The 24,695-nt window shown below is 39.6% G+C and overlaps 1 protein-coding gene across 10 annotated transcripts in view; it reads left to right on the top strand.

Moving 5' to 3' along the window:
• The window catches only part of NRF1 (nuclear respiratory factor 1), a 144,028-nt gene that overhangs the window by 43,753 nt on the left and 75,580 nt on the right, over window positions 1-24,695 (top strand). For 6 of the 10 annotated variants that reach the window (XM_074379074.1, XM_074379068.1, XM_074379071.1 and 3 more), the window contains 3 exons: window positions 1,741-1,969; window positions 14,397-14,511; window positions 20,245-20,371. In XM_074379074.1, coding sequence (XP_074235175.1) covers window positions 1,747-1,969; window positions 14,397-14,511; window positions 20,245-20,371 — 465 coding nt within the window. In that variant the 5' untranslated portion in view covers window positions 1,741-1,746. Of the gene's footprint in view, window positions 1-1,737; window positions 1,970-14,396; window positions 14,512-20,244; window positions 20,372-24,695 lie in introns of all 10 variants that reach the window. The other 4 variants (XM_039472942.2, XM_074379075.1, XM_074379070.1 and 1 more) reach the window with 1 other exon arrangement.

Here is a 24,695-nt window from a genome sequence, read left to right as displayed (position 1 = left end):
TCTTGGCTCACTGCAACCTCCACCTCCTGGGTTCAAGTGATTCTCCTGCCTCAGCCTCCTAAGTAGCCATTTTTTTTGTATTTTTAGTAGAGACGGGGTTTCACCATGTTGCCCAAGCTAGTCCTGAACTTCTGACTTCAGGTGATGCACCTGCCCCAGCTTCCCAAAGTGCTGGGGTTACAGGCATGAGCCGCCACCCCCAGCCTTCTTCCTGATCTTAATGGGAAAGCTTCCAGTTTTTCACAATTAAGTATGATGTTAATAGTAGGTTTTTTGTCCTTTATCAGGTTGAGAAAGTTCCCCTCTTTCTAATTAGCATTTTCTTCTTTTTTAAGACTGAATAATAGGCAGTGTGTGTATACCACATTTTTTTACCCATGTGTTCATCAATGGTCACTTGGGTTGCTTCCACATTTTGGCTATTGTGAATAAAGCTACTATGAACATGAGTGTACAGACGGCTATTCAAGATCCACCCTGCTTTCAGTTTCTTGGTGTATATATCCAGCAGTGGAATAGCTGGATCATGTGGTAGTTCTATTTTTGATTTTTGTTTTAGGAATTAATATGTGTAATTTTATATACAAGGACAAATTTTTATACTGCATTGATGTTTATTTTATAATAGCAAGAACTTGGAAGCATATTTGATCAGCAGGCAACTGGCATATAAATTATGACACATGCATATAATAAAGTATTATGCAGCTGTTTAAAGATATGGTAGATCTGTATGTTTTGACATGTAACAATGTCCAGATATATTTTAATGTGAAAAGGACAAACAATATGTATCGTATGAACCTGTTTTTATTTTAAATCTATGTATGTATGCTGGAAATTTATTTTTCAAAAATAATGAACTTCTAGGGCGTCGGGGAGTGGAGATTATAAGTGTGATAGAAGAGCGAACTTTTAACCTTACTGCTTTATAAATTACTGTATCATTTTGGGGTTTACAAGAAGCACAGTTTTGATTTTTTTTTTTTTTTTTTAGAGTCAGGCTCTGTTGCCCAGGCTGAAGTGCAATGGCACAGCCTTGGCTGACTGCAACCTCTGCCTCCTGGGTTCAAGCAGTTCTCCTTCAGCCTTCCAAGTAGCTGGGATCACAGGTGCCCACCATCCAAAAAAAAAAAAATTTTTTTTATTTTTATTTTTAATAGAGATGGGGTTTTGCCATGTTGGCCTAGCTGGTCTTGAACTTCTGACCTCAGGTGATCCACTCACCTGGACCTCCCCAAGTGCTGGGATTACAGGCGTGAGCCACCACACCCACAAGCAGCACAGTTTTAGAAGCAGAAAACCAATTTGAATTTTTGGGAAAAAGGTTGTTTGACCCTCACTTGTCTTTGACATATAAAGAAAATGTTAAGTATTTCAATTATTTACTAAGTGTTTTTATGCCCACAGGTCAAATGCTAGTCACTGAGATACCTTAAATATCTTTTTATTATTATATTTGAATGTCTTTTGATTATTAAGGGTATCTGTTGTTTTGTGATCTGAGGCGTAAAATTAGTACAGTGATTTCCATCAAAATGGTTTCATGTAAGGAACACCACTCAACCATTTTTATGTCGCATTTGAATAGTGCTTCCCATTTCCTGTGACTTGGTGTGGCACAGTAAGTAGTGAAATTGAAAGTTTGTCAAGGTTCCTGTGTTCTTGAAGAAAATATCTGTAAGCATTGTGTTATATTACACACTGATTCCTGTTTTTGCCTTTTTCGTCTGATAGTAGAACTTCATGGAGGAACACGGAGTGACCCAAACTGAACATATGGCTACCATAGAAGCACACGCAGTGGCCCAGCAAGTGCAGCAGGTCCATGTGGCTACCTACACTGAGCACAGTATGCTGAGTGCTGATGAAGACTCGCCTTCTTCTCCTGAGGACACCTCTTACGATGACTCAGATATACTCAACTCCACAGCAGCTGATGAGGTAACAGCTCATCTGGCTGCTGCAGGTAATGTTGTTTGGATTAGAAGCTCTTCTTTAATTTTAATTTTTTTTCTTTTGTTTTTTTGAGACAGGGTCTCACTTTGTTGCCCAGATGGGGGGGATCCAGTGATCCCCCCGTCTCAGCCTCTGGAGTAGCTGGGACTGCTGACATGTACCACGACATCTGGCTAGTTTTTGTATTTTTTTTTTTTTTTTGAGACGGAGTTTCGCTCTTGTTACCCAGGCTGGAGTGCAATGGCGCGATCTCGGCTCACCGCAACCTCCGCCTCCTGGGTTCAAGCAATTCTCCTGCCTCAGCCTCCTGAGTAGCTGGGATTACAGGCACGCACCACCATGCCCAGCTAATTTTTTGTATTTTTAGTAGAGAAGGGGTTTCACCATGTTGACCAGGATGGTCTCGATCTCTCGACCTCGTGATCCACCCGCCTCGGCCTCCCAAAGTGCTGGAATTACAGGCTTGAGCCGCCGCGCCTGGCCAGTTTTTGTATTTTTTACAGTTACAGAAATCTCACTGTTTTACGCAGGCGGGCCTCAAACTCCTGGGCTCAAGTGATCCTTCTGCCTTGGCCTCCTAAAGTGCTAGGATTCAGGTGTGAGTTATCATGCCTGACCTTTATCACAGTTTTTTTTAAGCCTTGCAGTTATAACTTGAGCCTGTATTATACTGAGACTTGAGGCCTGGAATCACTTACTATTAGTGTTACGGCTTTGGTTTTATTTTTTCATCTGTTCCGCCCGTGTTTTGGCTTTAAACTAAAGCATTTATTCCATTTGCATTAAACAGAATGACTGACACATACTTAGATTTAAATTTACCTTCTTTTCTGTATACTTTCTCTTTACCCTACCTGTTTTGTTTACTTTTCTCTTTCTTGGCATTTTCTTTTGTAGTAATTGAAAATTTTGTGTTTTTTTTTCTTTTTTGTTAGTTTGAAAGTTACAAGCTTTTACTATTAGTGATACCTGTAGAAATTATAGCATACATCCTTTACTTACCAATGTTTTACATTGACTGCGCTCAGTGGCTCATGCCTGTAATCCCAGCACTTTGGGAGGCCAAGGTGGGAGGATCACTTGAGCCCAGGAGTTTGAGACCAGCTTGGGCAATGTAGTGAGACCCCATCTCTACCAAAAAAAAAAGAAAAAAAAAATTAGCTGGGTGTGGTGATGTGCTCCTGAGTCCCAAGTACTTGGGAGGCTGTGGTGGGATGACTGATCACTTGAGCCCAGATGTTTGAGGGTTGCAGTGAGCTGTGATTATACCACTGCACTACAGCCTGGGTGACAGAGGGAGAGCCTGTGTCCAGTTAAAAAGGAAAAGCAAGAAGTTGTCTATACTTGGTACTTTTAACCTCTACAGGGATAATACACATTTCTTAGAACACTTGAATTTCATGCACCCACCATATATGCTATTGTTGTCCTTTGTATTCATTTTTGTTATACAGTTGGCCCTCTTTATCTGTGGGTTCCACATCTGCACATTCAACCAATTTTGAAAAAAAAGTATTAGGGAAAAAACAATAAAACATAACAATATAATAATTAAAAATATTACCAATAAAAGGTCAATACAATATAGTAACTATGTATATAGCATTTACATTGTATTAGGTATTGTACTTAACCTACAGGTGGTATGGAAGGACATGCATAGGTTATGTGCAAATACTACACCATTTTATATCAGGGACTTGAGCATCTATACATTTTGGTACCCTTGCCCACGGGGCATTGGGGGAAGGGAGGGGAAAGTCAAGATCCTGGAACCAATCTCATGAGGATTTGAAAGGACAACCGTATTTTACACACCACAAGACAGTATTTTTATTTTACATGTAATGTTCATTTTTTTCCCCTGCATCTCCAGCTCGTCTCCTGAGATGGTTTTTCTTCTGCCTAAAAACACCACTTAGTATTTGCTTTAGCATGGATCTGCTAGTAGGAAATTCTGTTTTTGCTTGTCTATGAATATTTTTATTTAAACTTCAACCTTGAAGGATGTTTTCACTGAGTATGGAATTCTAGCTTGGTGGTTATTCTTTCCTCATATTGAAGGTACTGTTGCACTGTCTTCTGGATTCCATTGTTACTATTGAGAATTCAGCTATTTCATTCTAACAGCTACTCTTTTGAAGATTATCTTCCATATGACCCACCCCCTCTCCCCACTCAACTGATTTTTCTCTTTAGTTTTTGTGATATATTTGGCTCTGATTTCTATTTATTTATTCCATTTAGGATTTTTTGTACATCTTGACTATGTAGGTAGATGTCATTGATTCTGGGAAATCTTAGTTACTGATTTTGCTTCTGCTGCAGTCCATCTCTTTTCATTCCATGGCTTCACTTACGTTAGTCTTCCTCACTTGTATGTCTCTTACCATCTATTCTGTATGTGTCACCTTTCTGTGTACTTTCTTCTGTCTTTCAACTTGTGATTTTCTTCTTTAGCTGTTGTATTAATCTGTTTTCATGCTGCTGATTAGAGATACCCAAGATTGGGAAGAAAGAGTTTTTAATGGACTTACAGTTCCATTGACTGGGGAGGCCTCACAATCATAGTGGAAGGCAAGGAAGAGCAAGTCACGTCTTACATAGGTGGTAGTAGGCAAAAAGAGAGTGAGTTTGTGCAGGGGAACTCCTCTTTTTAAAATCATCAGATCTTGTGAGACTTATTCACTATCACAAGAATAGCACAGGAAAGATCTGCCCCCATGATTCAATTACCTCCCACTGGGTGCCTCCCACAACACATGGGAATTATGGGAGTACAGTTCAAGGTGAGATTTGAGTGGGGACATAGAGCCGAAACATATCATTCTGCCCCTGGCCCCTCCCAAATTTCATGTCCTCACATTTCAAAACCAATCATGCCTTAACCAACAGTCCCCCAAAGTCTTAACTCATTTCAGCATTAACTTAAAAGTCTACAGTCAAGTCTCATCTGAGACAAGGCAAGTCCCTTCTGCCTATGAGCCTGTAAAATCAACTTCCTAGATACAATGGGGGGTACAGATATTGGGTAAATACAGCCATTCCAAATGGGAGAAATTGTCCATAAAGGGCTGTAGGCCCCATGCAAGTCTGCAATCCAGCAGGGCAGTCAGATCTTAAAGCTCTAAAGTGATCCCCTTTGACTCCATGTCTCACATCCAGGTCACGCTGATGCAAGAGGTGGGGTCCCAAGGTCTTGGGCAGCTCTGCACCCTGTGGCTTTGCAGGGTATAGCCTCCCTCCCAGCTGCTTTCATGGGCTGGTGATGAGTGTCTATAGCTTTTACAGGCAAATGATGCAAGCTGTCAGTAGATCTACCATTCTGAGGGCTGCCCTCTTCTCATAGCTCCACTAGGTGGTGCCCCAGTAGGGACTCTGTGTGGGGTCTCGGACCCCACATTTTCCTTCCACACTGCCCTAGCAGAGGTTCTTCATGAGGAGAACCTGCAGCAAACTTCTGCCTGGACATCCAGGCTTTTTTATACATCCTCTGAAATCCAGGCAGAGGTTCCCAAACCCCAATTTTTGTCTTCTGGACACTTGCAGGCTCAACACCATGTGGAAGTTGCCAAGGCTTAGGCCTTGCAGCCCCTGAAGCCATGGCCCAAGCTCTACATCAGCCCCTTTCAGCCACAGCTAAAGCAGCTGGGATGCAGGGCACCAAGCCTCTAAACTGCACACAGCACAGGGACCCTGGGCCCAGCCCTCAAAACCATTTTTTCCGCCTAGGTTTCCAGGCCTGTGATGAGAGGGGCTGCTGTGAAGACCTCTGACATGCTCTGGAGACATTTTTTTCCATTGTCTTGGGAATTAACATTCAGCTCCTTGTTACTTATGCAAATTTCTGCAGATAGCTTTAATTTCTCCTCAGAAAATGGGATTTTCTTTTCTGTCCACATTGTCAGGCTGCAAAATTTCCAAACTTTTATGTTCTCCTTTTGTTATAAAACTGATTGCCTTTAACAGCACCCAAGTCACCTCTTGAATGTTTTGCTGCTTAGAAATTTCTTCTGCCAGATACCCTAAATCTTTTCTCTCAAGTTCAAAGTTCCACAAATCTCTAAGTTGGGGCAAAATGCCACTAGTCTCTTTGCTAAAACATAACAAGAGCCACCTTTGCTCCAGTTCCCAACAAGTTTCTCATTTCTATCTGAGACCACATCATCCTGGACTTTATTGTCCATATCACTATCAGCATTTTGGGCAGTGCCATTCAACAAGTCTCTAGGAAGTTCCAAACTTTCCCACATTTTCCTTTCTTCTACTGAATCCTCCAAACTTCCAACCTCTGCCTGTTACCAAGTTCCAAAGTCACTTCCACATTTTTAGGTGTCTTTTCAGCAGCACCCCACTCCTGGTACCAATTTACTGCATCAGTCCGTTTTCACACTGCTGATAAAGACATACCTAAGATTGGGAAGAAAAAGAGATTTTAATGGACTTACAGATAAACGTGACTGGGGAGGCCTCACAATCATAGCGGAAGGCAAGGAGGAGCAAGCCGCATCTGTATGACAGGAGTCAAACAGTGAGAGACCTTGTGTGAGGGAACTCTTTAGGACCACCACATCTCATGAGACTTACTTACTATCACAAAAACAGCACAGGAAAGACCTGCCCCCATGATTCAGTTACCTCCCACCAGGTCCCTCCCACAACATGTGGAAGTTAGGAGAGTACAATTCAAGATGAGATTTGGGTAGGGACACAGCCAAACCATATCAGTTGTGTTAAGGTGTTTTTGTGTGTGTGTGTGTTCTTTTGTTTTTTTTCTTTATTTATTAAGATGCTTTTAAATCTGTTCATTGACTTCTTAATTTTGATAATTGTTAACAGTTTAACCAAAACTACTAACCAAGTATTTTTTTGGAATTTCTAGTGTGTGTGTGTGTGTGTGTGTGTGTGTGTGTGTGTGTCCCCAATTTGCACTGAACAGTTTCCAGTAGTGGGAAAAAAATTTTTTTAACAAATATGATTTTATAATTTATCTAGTAATTTGCTCTTAAGTTCCAATGAGTCTGTTTTCGTTACATGTTGTTAATGCCATTTCTTGTTCATGTTGGCTGTTTTCTTGGTGTACTGTTATATATGAATGAATGCTGAATGATGTGTTTGGAAAATTATTTTTAGAAATAATTTGGGGTCTTGTATAGTGTTGTCTTCATTTAGAGAGGATTTTTGTTTGCTTCTGCCAGCTGCCTGAGGGCACTAGCAATCCTGGATCATCTTAATCCAATTTAAGGTTTCGAGATTTTTCTGGGCTACTAAGTGACTTAAAGCTGGGCTACGTTTTATATAATTTACTTTCCTATTTACATTTGAACATTTAGCACCCTGGTGAAAAGACTTCATGTAAACTATGCCTCAATGGGTATAGTATTCGATATTTATCTTAGAAGAGTATTTAGAAAAGCCGGACAAGGAAATGATCAGGAGTGGCCAAAATACTACATGTTTTGAAAATATGCTGTATTTAAGAGGAGGAAGACACAACCTTATTGCTGTCAGTTATTATCCACTCTGTATTTCTGGAGTGGTGAATTTAAAAATAAGTGTTAGTGGCAAAAGACATGAAATGTTTGTAAAATATATTTTGTGAAATGCTTATACGTTCCAGCAGAGGGCCTCCTAACATTAATGAATCTAGGTCCACTGCTTTTTTTTTTTTTTTTTTTTTTTTTTAAGGAAGATGCTTTTGAGACATGGTTTTGCTGTATTACTGTACTGCTTAGTCATAGTGTTAGGACAGGAAAAGACTTAGTTTGACCCCTTCATGTGACAGATGTGGAAAGTGACACACAGCTGGTAGAGATGACTTACCATTTGATCACTCAATATTCAATTATTGAGCAATTATAATGTACAGCACATATATGTAATCTATGTAGACACGGTGAACCAGCATGCAAGAGTTTGCTTCTTAGAAGTGCAAAAGGCTTACTGGGGGGAAAGATAGTTTGTTTCTGAAGGAGCTTTCATCCAGTGGTGGGGGAGGGCTACAAATAATAAAGTAAAATGATTAAAGTAAAATAATAAAGCAAAAAAGAAAGCATTGAATGAGCTGAAGAAAATAATGAGGGAAGGTAATGGAGAGGGAAGGATAGCAGGTTGCTGCTAGTTTGGGTGGTCTGGGAAGGCTTCTCTGAGGAGGCAGGTTGTGACTGACAGGCAATTAGCTGTCTGCAGAGGGAAGTACATTTCAGACTTAGAAACATTGAAAGCAAGGACTTGCAGATGGGAAATGGGAAGGAGGCCAGTCTGGTTGGAGCCCTGTGAGGCAGGCATGAGTCAGACCACCCAGGGTCTGGGGGCTGTGTGTGGTAAGGAATTTTGAGAGGCAACAGAGCACAGTGCTTACCTGTCCAGGCTCTGGAACCAGGCTTCCTGGGTTGGAATCCCAACTCCACTTAACTAGCTCGGGGATTTTTCTGAGGAGCTGGTCTATAGCATTCATCGTACCTGAAAGGTGACCCAGAAAAGGTAAATGACCATTCAGTATATTGTGTTGCCCCTCAAAAACACTTATAATTCTCTGCAGCACAGACAGCCCCTGATTATTGTTGATTTTCAAGAAAAAAAGTTGATAAGTAGTACAACTAAATGAAATCTTCAAGTAATAAGAACAGTATCTCAAGTTGGTTGACCTTTTTTAGTATCAATCACCAATTTTTTATTTTTTATTTTTATTTTTTGAGACAGGTCTCATGTTGCCCAGTGCATTGGTGGAATCACAGCTTACTACAGCCTCAGCCTCCCTGGGCTCAGGTGATTCTCCCACTTCAGTCTCCTGAGTAGCTGGACAGGTGCATGCCACTGTACCCAGCTAATTTTTTAATTTTTTGCAGACATGGCATTTTGCCATGTTGCCCAGGGCTGGTCTTGAACTCCTGGGGCTCAAGTGATCCTTCTGCCTTGGCATCCCAAAGTGTTGGGATTCCAGGCATGAGCCACTGAGCCCAGTCCTAGAAGACTTTTTTTTTTAAACGAAATTGGTTTTATTTTTTTCATTTTTTGAAATGATAAGGGATAGGGTAATAAAGAAGCGGAGAAAGATTCACATGGTCTGTAGACATAATTAGTACCTTGAGAGTAATAGTTTTGATAAATTGTCCAGCAAGCAGAAAATACTTGAATATTTGAATCATACAGAGAAGTATCAAGATTGACATAACCAATGCACATGCACCCACTACCCAGCTTTGTCAGTTCAGTTATTACTGCTTTGACATGTTTGTGTCAAATATTTCTTAAGAAATAAAAAGTATAGATATGGTTGAAATTCTCAGTGGAACTCTTTCTAATCCTGCTCGCCTCCCTCCCTCCCTCCACTGAAGTAACCAGTATTCTAGATTTGGTCTTTGTCCTCCTCTTGCATTTGTCTATATTTGCCATTATGTGTCTGTATGATTAAACAATATTTAACATTGTTTTGCATGTGTTAAATTTTATATTAAATGGCGTCACTCTGATACCGTTTCTGTAATATTATGTTTTATCTCATTCAACATTATTTTTCTGAGATTTACCATGTTGATAAAATGACTGGTTTTTTTAAACTGTTATTTGATATTCCATTCATTATCTAAATATTTCTTTTGTTGTTGCTGTTGTTATTTTGAGATGGAGTCTCACTCTCTTGTCCAGGCTGGAATGCAGGTGACGTGATCTCAGCTCACTGCAACGTCTGCCTCCTGGGTTCAAGCATTGTCCTGCCTCAGTCTCCCAAGTAGCTGGGATTACAGGCACACACTGCCATACCTGGCTAATTTTTGGATTTTTAGTAGAGACGGGGTTTCACCATGTTGGCCAGGCTGGTCTCAAAATCAACCTCAAGTGATCTGTTCACGCTATCCTCCCAAAGTGCTGCGATTATAGGCGTGAGCCACCACACCCAGCCTGAATAGTTCATATATTGGTAGATACTCAGGTTGTTTGTAATTTTTTCTGTTTTGACAATGTACCACAATAACACATTTTACATTGTGACCCAGAATAAATGAATACACCTATAGCCAAAACTACAATTTTAATGAAATAATACTTACCCCTACTACAAATTATATACTTGGTGATATGTTCTAGTTTAGTCTATTTAAAAAATACATACTCACGAGCCACTGAAAGGTCACACAAGCTATAGCTTTAAAAATACTACTTAAGGATATACCCAGGAGGGGACTTGGAGGGCCAAAGATGTCCATTTTCAACTTTACTAGATATTGCTAAATGTCTTTCCAAATTGTATTTATTTACATCCCCACAGGCAGTGTGCTGTAGTGCCCATTGCTTCTCATTCTCACAGTCAGTGTTACCAGTCTTTTTTCATTTTTGCCAATCAAGTAGGCATGAAATGGTATCTCAGTATTGGTTTAATTTGTATTGTTGAGCTAGAGGTTCCAGCCAGTGCAGTAAGACAAGGTAGATCACCGTTTTAGATCTTTATTGACTTCTTGATTTTCTTTCTTTGCCTATTTCCTGTTTTTACCTTTGCCCATTTTTGAACTCGGTTTCTGTTGTCTTTTTTTATATATCAATTTGTGAAAATTATTGATACATATTTTGTATGCCTTTCCCAATAATATGTGTTGCAGTCATTTTCTTCCAGTTTGTTGCCTACCCCATTTGTTATTTTTTTTGTTCATGAAGTTTTTATTTATATCATTGTGAAATTTATTAATCTTTTACCTTACAACAGTGTATAAGGTAACACTTTATCCTTTTAGGATCTTGTTCAAGGAGTTCTTCTTAACTCTGACTTTATAAAATATTCTGTAGTAGTTTATTGTAGGAATTGTAATTTTTTGAATTTTCATTTTTAAAAGTTTGTGTCTATTTATTTTTTAGGGATAGGATCTTTCTCTGTCACCCAGGCTGGAGTGCAGTGATGCACTCATAGCTCTCTGCAGCCTCAAACTCTTGGTCTCAAGTGATCCTCCTGCCTCAGCGTCCTGAGTAGCTAGGATCTCAGGTGTGCAGCACCATGCCTGGTTAAGTTTTAAATTTTTTTTGTAGAGATGGAGTCTTGCTATAGTGCCCAGGCTAGTCTTGAACTCCTGGCCTCAAGCAGTCCTCCTGCCTTGGTCTTCCAAAGTGCTGGATTATAGGCTTCCTTTTGTTTTTTATTGTTTTGTTGAGGTTGTTGTTTTACATTTAGGCCTTTAATCCACCTGGAATTTATTTTTGTATGTCAGGGCCTAATTTCATTATTTTTCCATATGGATAACCAGCATCGTGTATTTAACAGCCTATCCTTTTATTTGTCTTTCTGACACAGGAGGATGTTTATGAAATCTGCAGTTCAGTTGCATTGGTTTGTCTATCCCTGAGCCAGGTCCACACTAGTTTAATGACTATAGATATAATATTTTTTATTTATTTTATCTCATCCTTCTAGTCAGTGGAGATATAACCTTTATGAGTATAGCTTTATAAATATTAATATGTGGTAGGATGAATGCCTTCAAATTCTTAAAATCTTAGGAATTGTTTCAGCTATTTTTGGCCATTTGCACTTACATTTAAATACTAGGATCAGTTTATCAAATTCCACAAAATCCCATGTTGAGAATTTTATTCGAACTGTATTGAGTTTGTAAATAAATCAAGCAGCTTTATGCCCAGTAGCCTAAAACTGGAAATAGTCCAAGTATCCATCAGAATAATGGATAAACAAACTGGTTTATTCACACAATGGAATATTACTTGGCAGCAAAAAGGAACAAACAACTGATTCATGTGGCAGCATGGATGAATCTAGAAACATTATTCTAAGTGAAAGAAGTTTTAAATGAAAGAGTACTTACTGTATGATTCCATTTATCTAAAGATCTCGAATAGGCAAAACTCTAATGTACAGTGAAAAAAATGAGAATAGTAGGTATCTTTGAGAAGTAAGGATGGGAATTGACTGAAAAGGGACATAAAAGGACTTTCTGGAGTGATGTTATTATTATAGGTCTTAGGTTTCTTTTTTCTTTTTTTTGAGACGCAGTCTTGCTCTGTCGCCCAGGCTAGAGTACGGTGGCATGATCTCCATTCACTGCAACCTCCACCTCTGCCTCCCAGATTCAAGCAGTTCTGCCTCAGCCTCCCAATTAGTTGGGACTACAGGTGTGCACCACCACGCCCAGCTAATTTTGTATTTTTAGTAGAGATGGGGTGTCACCAGGTTGGCCAGGCTAGTCTCAAACTCCGCACCTCAGGTAATCCTCCTGCCTTGGCCCCCCAAAGTGCTGGGATTACAGGCATGAGCCACTGCACCTGGCTAGATCTTGAGTTTCATGAGTATATACATTTTTAAAATTTATTGAATGTATACTTGGATTTGTATATTTTATTATATGCAAATTTTACCTCAAAAGAAAAAAATTGTAAAGAAATATTGAACTCTAGCTAATGCTATGCCTGCTGAAGTATTTACAACTCAGCAGCAAAAAACCAAAATAACCCAATTCTAAAAACGGGCAAGGGACTCTAATAGACATCTCTGTTAAGAAGACATATAAATCACCAATAGGTTAGATGCTCAACATCATGGGGAACAACAGTAGGAAAATACAAATCAAAACAACAGTGAGAGACCACCTCATACCTGTTAGGATGGCTGTTCAACATAACTAGTGGCGGTGAGGTTGTGGCGCAACTGGAACCCCTGTATACCGTTGGTGGGAAGGTACAGTGGTCCAGCTGCTATAGAAAACAGCATGGAGATTCCTCCAAAAAGTTAAAAATAGAACTACTGTCTATGATCCTGCTGTCTCACTTCTCAGTGTTTATCCAACAGAATTGAAATCAGGACCCCAAAGAGATATCTGCACTCGCTTGTTCATTGTATTGTTCACAATAGCAAGATATGGAAACAGCCTAAATACCCATCCGTGGATGAATGACTAATGCAAATTCGATCTGCATGTACAATGGAACATTATTCACCCTTCAAACAGAAGGAAATGCTGTCATATGTGACAACATGGTTCAGCCTTGGGGACATTATGATAAGTGAAACAAACAATTCATAGAAAGACAAATACTGCGTGATTCTACTTATATAAGATATTTAAAATAGTCATAGAGAAAGAGTAGAATGGCACTTGCCAGGGTCTGGGGTGAGGGACACATGGAGAATTGCACTTCAGTGATGCAAGGTGAATATGTTCTGGATAGCCATACAGCATTGGGCTTATAGTTAGCAATACTGTGTTGTACACTTTAAATTTTAAGAAAGTAGATAACATGTTAAGTGTTCTTACCACAATTTTGAAAAATAAAATGTTGGGAAATGCAGCAATAAAATTTTTTTTTCTAACAGCTATTTATGATGGAAAGAAAGGTAAAAAGCATTTGCTTATTTTTTGTTTGCTTTGAGGTTCTTTAGAGGGGTTTATTTAAGTCAGACTGATTATATTACTAACAACACGTAGAGAAGTCCATTTAGGTTTACAGGGAGGCTTATTTTATCTGAGCGACTTAGAATATATATGCCAGCATCCAGATGAGCAATTAAATTTAGTTTTTATTTAAGCCTTTTAAATAAATAAGGATAAAAAATAAGGATTCACAAATAAGGATAAAGTTAAAATGTCTTTTAAAAAAGATTGTCTTTGATATGTTGAGGTCCCAGGAATCAGAGACTTCAATAGTTCCTTAGAGTCTACCCTCCATCTCCCCTTCAAAAGGCAAAACAAAACATTATACGTTAGTTCCAGGGCAAGCCAGGCCAACTTTTATTAACATTTTCTCACAGTGGGAAAGTTATCTCTTTTCTGCCAGAATGCCTTCATCAACTTGACCTTGTGTTGAACATCTCCTTTTTTGACACAATTCCCAGATCTACAAGAAAGTTTTTCAGTTAAGATGGTATTCATCCAGACACTCCTTTAGGTGTTGTGGGGTTCCAAGTATGAGTAATTATCTCCAACTTCTTTAACTTAGCAGTGTCTTGGCATAATGGAAACAGGGGCACGGGGATAGAAGTACGTATTGAAATCTGCACATTTTTTCAGTTTTGGCAGGCTTCTCCTCTCGGTGCTGCAATTTTTCCTAGCACCTCTAAGAATATTGCCTTAACAGTAGGGGATGCTGGCGAAACAAAACCAAACAAAAACAGCATTATGCAAAATTCAAACTGGTGTGTGGTGGGGAGGTATAAGTCATTTGCTTTTTAAAAAGAGTCATTGTATGTTTTATTGGTAAATCACAATATGAATCATGTTAAGCAATAGAGAAGTATATTGAGAGTATCAGGACCAACAGTGAAGTATATTGATAATATCAGGACCATTCTATACAACATATGAAGAAAGCAACATATTAGGAAAACATGTTAGGACAACATATTAGGAAAGCAGTGCTACCTTGTTTGTACCTTTAATTGTTTCTGTCTTGAACAGTTTATAGGCTGCTGCCTAATCTCAGCACATATGTTATTATTTCAGGTCCTGTAGGAATGGCCGCTGCTGCTGCTGTGGCAACAGGAAAGAAGCGGAAACGGCCTCATGTATTTGAGTCTAATCCATCTATCCGGAAGAGGCAACAAACACGTTTGCTTCGGTGAGGGCTCCCTTATCCATGCTGTTACTATTCCTCAAATACTTCCTTTAGATGACAGACTTAGAACATATGTTATTTTGTTTGTCAAGGATGCTTGGTTCAATTCCTTGGTGACAGATAAGTCTTAAAAGTATTCTTACAAAATTAAATACATGAAAACCAAGAAATATGATTTAACAGATACATAATATCACATGAATTCATTCAGAAGAGTTGTATGCCTGCTGTGTGCCAGGCATAGTCCTAGACATTGGGCATAGAAGAATGAGCAAAACAAATTGCCTTAAAGGCTTGTATTCTGCTAGAGGGGGAAAGAAAAAATAAACACGCAGCATTTCAGGTGATGATAAGTGCGATGGGAAAAAAATTAAGTGGTGTAAGGAAATTAGAAAGGTCAGGAGGTAGGGGGACGGAGTCGTTTTTCTCTTTTATGGGATGATCTGGGAAATGCTTTTTGTAAGGCAGCCTCTGAACAGAGACTTGAAGACGCCGAAAGAGCACCCATGCTGATGCTGAAGGGAAGAACATTTCAGGTAGGGGGAGGATCAAGAGCAAAGGCCCTGAGGTGTGAATGTGGTAGTTATGTGTGAGGAACAGCCAGGGAGATATGACAGGATGTTCAGAGTAGTGGAAAGAGATGCACCAGGAGATCTTTTTTTTTTTTTTTTTTTTTTTTTTTTTTTCGTTTGATAGATGTGGTCTTACTATGTTGTCCAGGCTGGTCTCAAACTCCTGACCTCAAAGCGATCCTCCTGCCTCAGCCTGAAAATGCTGGTTTTTTTGTTTTTGTTTTTTTTGTGTTTTTGTTTTTTTTTTTTTTTGAGATGGAATCTCACTCTGTCATCCAGGCTGGAGTGCAGTGGTGCTATCTTGGCTCACTGCAACCTCTGCCTCCCAGGTTTAAGTGATTCTCCTGCCTCAGCCTCCCAAGTAGCTGGGACTACAGGCGTGTGTGCCACCATGCCTGGCTAATTTTTTGTATTTTTAGTAGAGACAGGGTTTTACCATGTTAGCCAGGATGGTCTCAATCTCCTGACCTCATGATCCGCCCACCTCGGCCTCCCAAAGTGCTGAGATTATAGGCGTGAGCCACCACGCCATGCTGACTTATATTTTTAAAGAATCACTCAGGCTACTGTGTTGAGAATAAATTCTGGGAATACAAGAATGGAATCAGGGAGACCAATTAGAAGGTGAATATAGTAATCTAGACCAGAAATGATAGTGTCTTAAAACATGGCAGCAGCATGGGTAGTAAGAAGTGATCAGGTTCTAGGTATATTTCAAAAGTCAACTCACCATGATTTGTTCATGTGGAGTGTGAGAGGAAAAAAAAAGAGTGCAGGGTGATTTTTGGTCTGCTTACTAGAAGGATTGAGATGACGTTTACTGAAGGAGGAGCAAGCATGGCAGTGAGGGTGAGACAGAATTGGGAATTTGGTTTTGGACATGCTAAGTTTATGATGCCTCTAACCATTAAGTGGAGATATAAAATAAGCAGTTGGATATATGAGTCTGGAATGCAAATGAGAGGCCTTAGCTGAAGATATTATAAGCATATAGGTAGTATTTAGAACTAGGAGACTGGATGAGGTCACTTAGGGAGTGAGTGTGGACAGAGGCCTGAAGCACTCCACCTTTTAGAAGTTGGAGAGATGAAAGGAACCAGCAAAAGGGTCTAAGAAGCAACCAGTGAGTCAGGAAACAAACCAAGTGAGTGGCATCCTGGAAACCAGGTACAAAAAGTGTGTCAGGAAGGAGAGCGTGTGATCAGCTGTCAAATGCTGCTGATGGCTTGGAAAAGATGCCAGCTGACCATTAGATTTAGTAACATGGAGTTCACGACTGAACTTGACAAGAGTGTATTTAAAGGAGTGGAAAGGATGAAAAGATTGGAATAGCTTTAAGAGAGAATGGGGAGAGAGGAAATGGAGGCAGTGAATATACACCATTGTTTCAAAGAATTCCATCAGATTTCTTGTTTGATAAGTGGTCCCTCGCTCACCAGTCTCTTCAAAGGGTAGAAGACGTTCCCTGGAGAATCCTGAAATGTAGAACTTTAAAATAATCTCCTGTGATTTCAGAGGGAAAAGACAGTGTTTCTGTTTAATCCATTGTTACTATATTTTAACAAGCTGTTTTCAGGTTGACAGGTGCAGCAAACCACCCTGGCACTTAAATACCTGTGTAACAAGCCTGCACATTCTGCACATGTATCTTGGAACTTAAAGTAAAATAAAATTTAAAAAAAAAAAAAAAAAAAGCTGTTTTCAGCTGGACATGGTGGCTCACGGCTATAATCCCAGCACTTTGGGAGGCCGAGGCGGGCAGATCACCTGAGGTATGGAGTTCGAGACCATCTCAGCCAACATGGTGAAACCCCATTCCCACTAAAAATACAAAAAATTAGGCTTGGTGGCGGGCACCTACAACCCCAGCCACTTAGGAGGCTGAGGCAGGAGAAGAATTGCTTGAACCCAGGAGGCAGAGGCTCCAGTGAGCTGAAATTGCACCACTGCACTCTAGCCTAGGCGACTGAGCAAGACACCATCTAAAAAAAAAAAAGCTGTTTTCATTTCATCCTAACTTAGGAAATACTATAGGACTGAGAATAATTGTTTATATCCCAATGAAAATCTGAAGCTACAACATTTTTAAAGTATAGATATACCTTGGAGATACTGCAGGTTTGGTTCCAGACCACTGCAATAAAGCAAGTGTCATACAATAAGTCACAGAAATTTTATGGTTTCTCAGTGCATAAAAAAGTTATGTTAACACTATACTCTGTTAAGTGTTGCAGTGGCATTATGTCTTAAAAAAGCAATGTGCATACCATAATTTTAAAATACCCGCTTTTGTGTGTGTGACAGAATCTAGCTCCGTTGTCCAGGCTAGAATGCAGTGGTGCAGTCATTGCTTACGTCAACCTCAATCTCCTGGGCTCAAGTGATCCTCTCACTCAGCTTCCCAGGTTGCTGGGACAATAGGTACATGTTTCCATACCTGATTAATTTTTTCTTTTTTGTAAAAACAGGGTCTCACTATGTTGCCCAGGTTGCGCTTGAACTCCTGGGCTCAAGCAGTCCTCCTGCCTCAGCCTCCCAAAGTGCTGGGATTCCAGGTGTGAGCCACTGGGCCTGACCACTAAAACACTTTATTGCTAAAAGATGCTAGTGCCCATCTGAGGCTGCTCTCAGTCATAATCTTATTGCTGGTTGAGGGTCTTGTCTTGATGTTGATGACTGCTGACTGATCAGGGTGGTTGGTTGTTGCTCATGGTTGGGGTGGCTGTGGCAGTTTCTTAAAATAAGACAACAAATTTTGCTGTATTGATTGACTCTTCCTTTCATGAATGAATTCTCTGTAACATGTGATGCTGTTTGATAGCATATTACCCACAGTAATACTTTCAAAATCAGAGTAAATCCCCTCAAATTCTGCTGTTGCTTCATTAATTCAGTTTGTGTAATATTCTAAATCTTTTATTGTGATTTCAACAGTATTCTTAGCATCTTCATCAGTAGATTTCATCTCAGGAAACCACTCTGCTCATCAATAAGAAGCAACTCTCATCCATTCAAATTTTTTCATGAAATTGTAGCAATTCAGTTCCATTTTCAGGGTCCACTTTTAATTCTGGTTCTCTTGCTGTTTCTACTGCAAGTTACTTCCTCCGCTGAAGTGTTGAACCCTTTCAAGTCATCCATGAGGCTTGGAATCAGATTCTTCCAAACTCCCATTAATGTTGAGAGTTTGACCTCCTCCCGTGAATTGCAAGTACTCTTAATGGTGAAATCATTAAGGTGAAAGTACTTGCAATCTTGAAAGGTGAATTCGTTCCAGGTTTGCAATTTATTTTACCCAGATCCATCAGATGAATCACTATAGCAGCTATAGCCTTTCAAACGTATTTCTTGCATAATAAGACCTGAATGTTGAAATGACTCCTTGATCCATGGGCTGTAGAATGGATGTTATCTTAGCAGGCATGAAAACAGCATTAATCTTGTATGTCTCCGTTAGAGCTCTTGGGTGACTAGGTGCATTGTCAGTGGACAACAATAGTTGGAAAGGAATCCTTTTTTTCTGAGCAGCGGGTCTCAACAGTGGACTTAAAATATTCTATAAACCATGCTGTAAACAGATGCGCTGCCATCCAGGTTTTGTTGTTCTATTTATAGAGCACAGGCAGAGTAGATGTAGCACAATTTTTAAGGACCCTAAAGTCGGCCGGGCGCGGTGGCTCAAGCCTGTAATCCCAGCACTTTGGGAGGCCGAGGTGGGTGGATCACGAGGTCGAGAGATCAAGACCATCCTGGTCAACATGGTGAAACCCCGTCTCTACTAAAAATACTAAAAATTAGCTGGGCATGGTGGCGCGTGCCTGTAATCCCAGCTACTCAGGAGGCTGAAGCAGGAGAATTGCCTGAACCCAGGAGGCGGAGGTTGCGGTGAGCTGAGATCGCGCCATTGCACTCCAGCCTGGGTAACAAGAGCGAAACTCCGTCTCAAAAAAAAAAAAAAAAAAAAAAAAAAAAAGGACCCTAAAGTCACTAGCTGAATTAGCTCCTAACAAGGGAGTTAGCCTGTCCTGACTGGGCCTGGTGGCTCATGCCTGTAATTCCAGCATTTTGGGAGGCCAAGGCAGGGCAGATCACCTGAGGTCAGGAGTTCAAGACCAGCCTGGCTAACATGGTAAAACTCCATCTCTACTAAAGATATGAAAAGTTAGCCGAGTGTGGTGGTGCACACCTATAATCCCAGCTACTCAGGAGGCTGAGGCAGGAGAATCACTTGAGCCTGGGAGGCGCAGGTTGCAGTGAGCCGAGATTGTGCTCCAGCTTGGGCAAGAAGAGCAAAACTCTGTTTAAAAAAAAAAAAAAAAAAAAAAAAAAAAGATCCCCCAGACAGTGTCTGTGAAGCACAGAATAACAAAGCACAATAAAACTCAATATGCTTGTAGCATTTTTGGACTAAATTATGTCAATGAGATATGAACAATGACTATATCAATAAGAAATAGTAAAAGCAAATCATTTGAGCCCTTTTATTAAGCATGGAGATGATATGATAAATTCTGTAAGAGCACATCTTGATTGTGATTTTGATTTATTTATCTATTTTTGAAACAGAGTCTCACTCTGTCGCCCAGGCTAGAGTGCAGTGGCGCCATCTTGGTTCATTGCAACCTCCACCTCCTGGGTTCAAGCAATTCTTGTCCCTCAGCGTCCCAAGAATCTGGAATTACAGGCATGTGCCACCATGCCTGGCTAATGTTTTTGTATTTTCAGTAGAGATGGAGTTTACACCATTTTGGCCAGACTGGTCTCCAACTCCTGACCTCAGGTGATCTGCCCGCCTCAGCCTCCCAAAGTGCTGGATTACAGGCATGAGCCACTGTGCCTGGCCAGTTGTAATCTTTGTAATTGTAAGTAGCAGTAAGTGGTGTTGCTCAGATCAAGAAGAATGATACTCAGTGTTCAAAATTGTGTCATGGCTATGTCCCAAGGCAAAACCTTCAGTTGACCCTTCTATCAGTAGTCGTTAAGAAAAAGGTATATACATATTTTTGCTAAATAGGATAGAAAATCTCACATTCTCTTTTTCACATTTTACGTAAAATAAAGTGCATCTGATTAGAGTAAACTGTCTTAAGTCATTTGTGTCTATGTCACTGTAATTTCTACCTTTTTTAAACTGTTATTATTCTTTTTTCCTTTTCTGATTCAGGAAACTTCGAGCTACATTGGATGAATATACTACTCGCGTGGGACAGCAAGCTATTGTCCTCTGTATCTCACCCTCCAAACCCAACCCTGTCTTTAAAGTGTTTGGTGCAGCACCTTTGGAGAATGTGGTAAGTGAGAACCAAGCTGTTCGCAGATGCCCGTTGCTTTCCGTCAGTTGCTCCCATTCTTCTGATCCTCTGTCTAGTATAACAGTTGGCATTTCTATTATCCCCTAATCCAGGAGTGTGAGTGGGGACTAGTTTTCAGACTACTTTATGCATATCAAAACAAGAAGATTATTACTGTTTTTATTTCCTTTGTCAAGGTATTTCACCTCCCCAGATGCAATGGGTGGCCAGGGGAGGGTTTTAGATTTGTTTTAGCTTTTTGGTACTAGAGAAGAGAAGACATGCCAGATTTCATGGTTGTCAACAGTGTGGCAGTAAAGGCTATTTCTCAGGCACCATTTTGAACTAGAAGCCTTCTACTATATTCTAAGGAAAAGTCGTAACACATTCTAATTGTAGGGCTTCAGGAATTTTTGGAAAAACTCAAAAATGTTAAGAAATAACCACAACATTTCAGAGATGGGAAGATGGTGTGAAAAAAAATACAGCAAACAGAATTTCTATCAACGGATTAGTAATTCTAAACTCAAATTTTAATGCCTATATTCAATATAGGAGACATCTAATAAATGTCAGTTGATAGAAATTCTGTTTGTTGTATTTTTTTCATACCATCTTCCTATCCCTGAATAAGAGGGGGCAGGGAAAAATGCTGTTTTCTTTATTAGGAAACTAATGCAGGATTTTGTAACAAAATTACTGATTTATATCAGAAACAAAATAGTAAATAATTCCAAGGTGTCAACTTCATGAGGGAAACCTGGGGGCATTTTATTGATCATTATTTGAGTTACATATTTGAAATCTCCTACATTTCTTCAGAGAATTGATTTAATACTCTGCTCCAAATATAGACGTATATTTGAACCTTTTGATTGTATAATTATCCAGAGCTAATTTTGTAAAAATAGTCTTTTGCCCCTGTGTACTTATACAATAAGAATTATTCTTTCTCAGGCCACATTAACTTTGAATCATTAGTAGAATAATGATCTGTCAGGATTTAAATTGCATTTTGTTTTTATTAGAATAAAATTTATTAGCTTAAAATGACATTTATTGGATGTCTCCCATATTGAATATAGGCTTTTTTTGAGTTCTTACTAATCCATTGATAGAAATTCTGTTTGTTGTAGTTTTTTCACACCGTCTTCTTATCCCTGAAATGTTGTGGTTATTTCTTAACATTTTTGAGTTTTGTTTTGAGTTTTTCCAAAAATTCCTGAAGTCCTACAATTAGGATGTGTTACGACCTTTCCTTAGAAGAATATAGTAGAAAGCTTCCAGTTCAAAATGGTGCCTGACAAATAGCCTTTACTGTCACACTGTTGACAACCATGAAATCTGGCATGTCTTCTCTTCTCTAGAACCGAAAAGCTAAAACAATACTACAATACTACTACTGATAGTAGTAAAGATGGTGCAATCTATGAAAAAGATTCATCTAGAAGACTCAGAAAAATACTTCAGAAAATTACTTACTGCAAAAAAATTGTGTTTCAGTTTTGGGAAACTGTTGGAGTTCTCCGCAGAATACAGGAAGACACAGACTCTGTTAAACAGCGGAGACTAGACCAAGAGAAAAAGCTTCACCTTTGACTGACATGGCTAAATATAGGTTAGGGAATGCAAGTACCAGTAAAATTTAGAAGCAGAATATATTTTCCAGAATACTAAAGAAAAAAGAAACAAGACCAAGTCTCTCTATAAAACATAGAAAACAAGGAAGGCGTTTTTAAAAACTAAGTAAAACACATAGTCTAGAACACAGTAATACAAGTGAGGCCAGTTAATTCTGTTATAAACCTTACATATAAATTGGTTAAACTGCCTCATTAAAGGCACAGATGTTCTTTCAGGTTGAAACAACAATCCAAATCAGACCCACCTCTGTTCAATGTATATGTCATACTCATAGCCGCTCACAAATGTTAAAAGCAGATTCAGGCCAGGCGCAGTGGCTCACACCTGTAATCCCAGCACTGTAGGAGGCCAAGGCAGGTGGATCACGAGGTCAAGAGATCGAGACCATCCTGGTCAACATGGTGAAACCCTGTCTCTACTAAAAATACAAAAAATTAGCTGGGCATGGTGGCGCGTGCCTGTAATCCCAGCTACTCAGGAGGCTGAGGCAGGAGAATTGCCTGAACCCAGGAGGCGGAGGTTGCAGTGAGCTGAGACCGCGCCATTGCACTCCAGCCTGGGTAACAAGAGCGAAACTCCGTCGCAAAAAAAAAAAAAGCAGATTCAAATAATAGAATCAAGAAAGTAAAAAGACAACACACAGAATGGAAGAAATATTTTCAAATCAACGTCTGAATTAAAAAAACTTGCATTGAGAATATATAAAGAATTCTTACAATTCAACAATAAAAAGACAACCCAATTTAAAAATAGGTGAAAGGGCCGCACATAGTGGCTCACACCTGTAATCCCGGCACTTTGGGAGGCCAAAGCAGGTGGATCACTTGAGGTCAGGAGTTCAAGACCAGCCTGGCCAACATGGTGAAATTCTATCTTGACTAAAAATACAAACATTGACTGGGCACAATGGCAGGCACCTGTAATCCAAGCTGCTCCAGAGGTTGAAGCAGGATAATCGTTTGAACCCAGGAGGCAGAGGTTGCAGTGAGCCAAGATTCTGTGCCACTGCACTCCAGCCTGGGAAACAGGGTGAGACTCTGTCTCAAAATATAATAGTAAAAATAATGATAGGCAAAAGTTCTGAATAGATATTTCTCCAAAGAGATATAGTAATGGCCAGCAAGCACGAGAACTAATGATAAATAATCATTTGTTATTGATCACTATTTATCACTAGTCTTTATTTATCACTAGTTATTAGGGAAATGAAAATAGAACCACATTGAAAATAGATACCACTTTATAACCACAGGGATGAGTATAATCAAAAAGATAACAATAAGTGTTGGTGAAGATTTGGAGAAAGAGAAGGCAAAATGGTACAGCTGCTTTGGAAAACAATTTGTCAGTCTCTCAAAATGTTAAAAGTAGAGTTGTCATGTGACCTAGCAGTTCTGTTCCTAAGTTATACCCAAGAAAACTAAAAACATGTTCACACACAAACTTGTACACAGTGTTTATAGCAGTATTGTTGATCATTGCCAAAAAGTGGAAACAACTCACATGTTCATCAGCTGATGAATGGATAAGTAAAATGTGGTATATCCATAGGATAGAATATTATTCAGCATGAAAAAGGGAAGAAGTACTTGTATTATACTACAGCATGGAAGAACCTTAGCAACATTCTGCTAAGCAAAGAACCCAGTCACAAAAGACCACATATTGTATGATTCCATTTATATGCAATGTCCTGGATAGATAAACCTTATTTATATAGAGAAAGTGGATTCGTGGTTGCCAGAGACTGGGGAAGGGGAAGGGAGGAACGGGGAATGACAGCCAGTGGGCATGGTTTTCTTTTAGGGGGAATGAAATGCTCTAAAATTAGATTTTGGTGATAATTTTAGGACCCTATAAGTATAAAGTCATGCTTTAAATGGGTGAATTGTATGGTATGGCAGACTGAATTATGACCCCCAGAGATGTGTAGTTCCTAATCCCTGGAACCTGTGAATGTTACCTTACGTAGCAAAAATGCAGTTGCAATTAAGTTAAGAGTCTTGAGATGGGGAGATTATTCTCAATTATCCAGGTAGGCCCTAAATATAATCACAGGTATCTTTATAAGAGGGAAACAAAGGGAGATTGGCATAGAAGTAGATGTGCTGGTGGAAGCAAGAGGTTGGATGCAAGGAGGGGTCCAGAGCCGGTGATACGGGCTAGACAGAAGCTAGACAAGGCAAAGAAACGATTCTCCCTTAGAGAGGCTCCCTTAGAGCCTGCGGAAGGACCCGGCCCGGCCAACACCTTGACTTTAGCCAAGTGAAACCAAGAAAGTAAATTTGTGTGGGTTTAAGCCACCCAGTTTGTGGTGATTTGTGGGAGCCGTAGGAAACAAATCCATATAATGTGTGAACTGTGTATTAGTAAAGCTGTTATAAATGTTAAAAGTAAAATGTAAAATAGCAGGCAGAAGTCTGTCAGACAAATGCCTACAATAATAAATCATGGATCACAGTGTTAATATCAGACAAAGCCTAATTGTCAAGGCAAAAAAAAGTACTAACTGAGAACCTGGGGTAATTTAGTTTTAATAAGAAGTATTTATTTATTCAGAGACAGGGTCTCGCTCTGTTGCCTAGGCTGGAGTGTAGTGGCGCAATCTCAGCTCTCTGCAACCTCCACCTCTTGGGTTCAAGTGATCCTCCTGTGTCAGCCTCCTGAGTAGCTGGGAATA

Source organism: Saimiri boliviensis, chromosome 10 (genome assembly GCF_048565385.1).
Source record: "Saimiri boliviensis isolate mSaiBol1 chromosome 10, mSaiBol1.pri, whole genome shotgun sequence".
NCBI lineage: Eukaryota > Metazoa > Chordata > Mammalia > Primates > Cebidae > Saimiri > Saimiri boliviensis.
The sequence above is the reverse complement of the archived record's forward strand: the minus strand, read 5'-3'. Positions and strand labels throughout refer to the sequence as shown.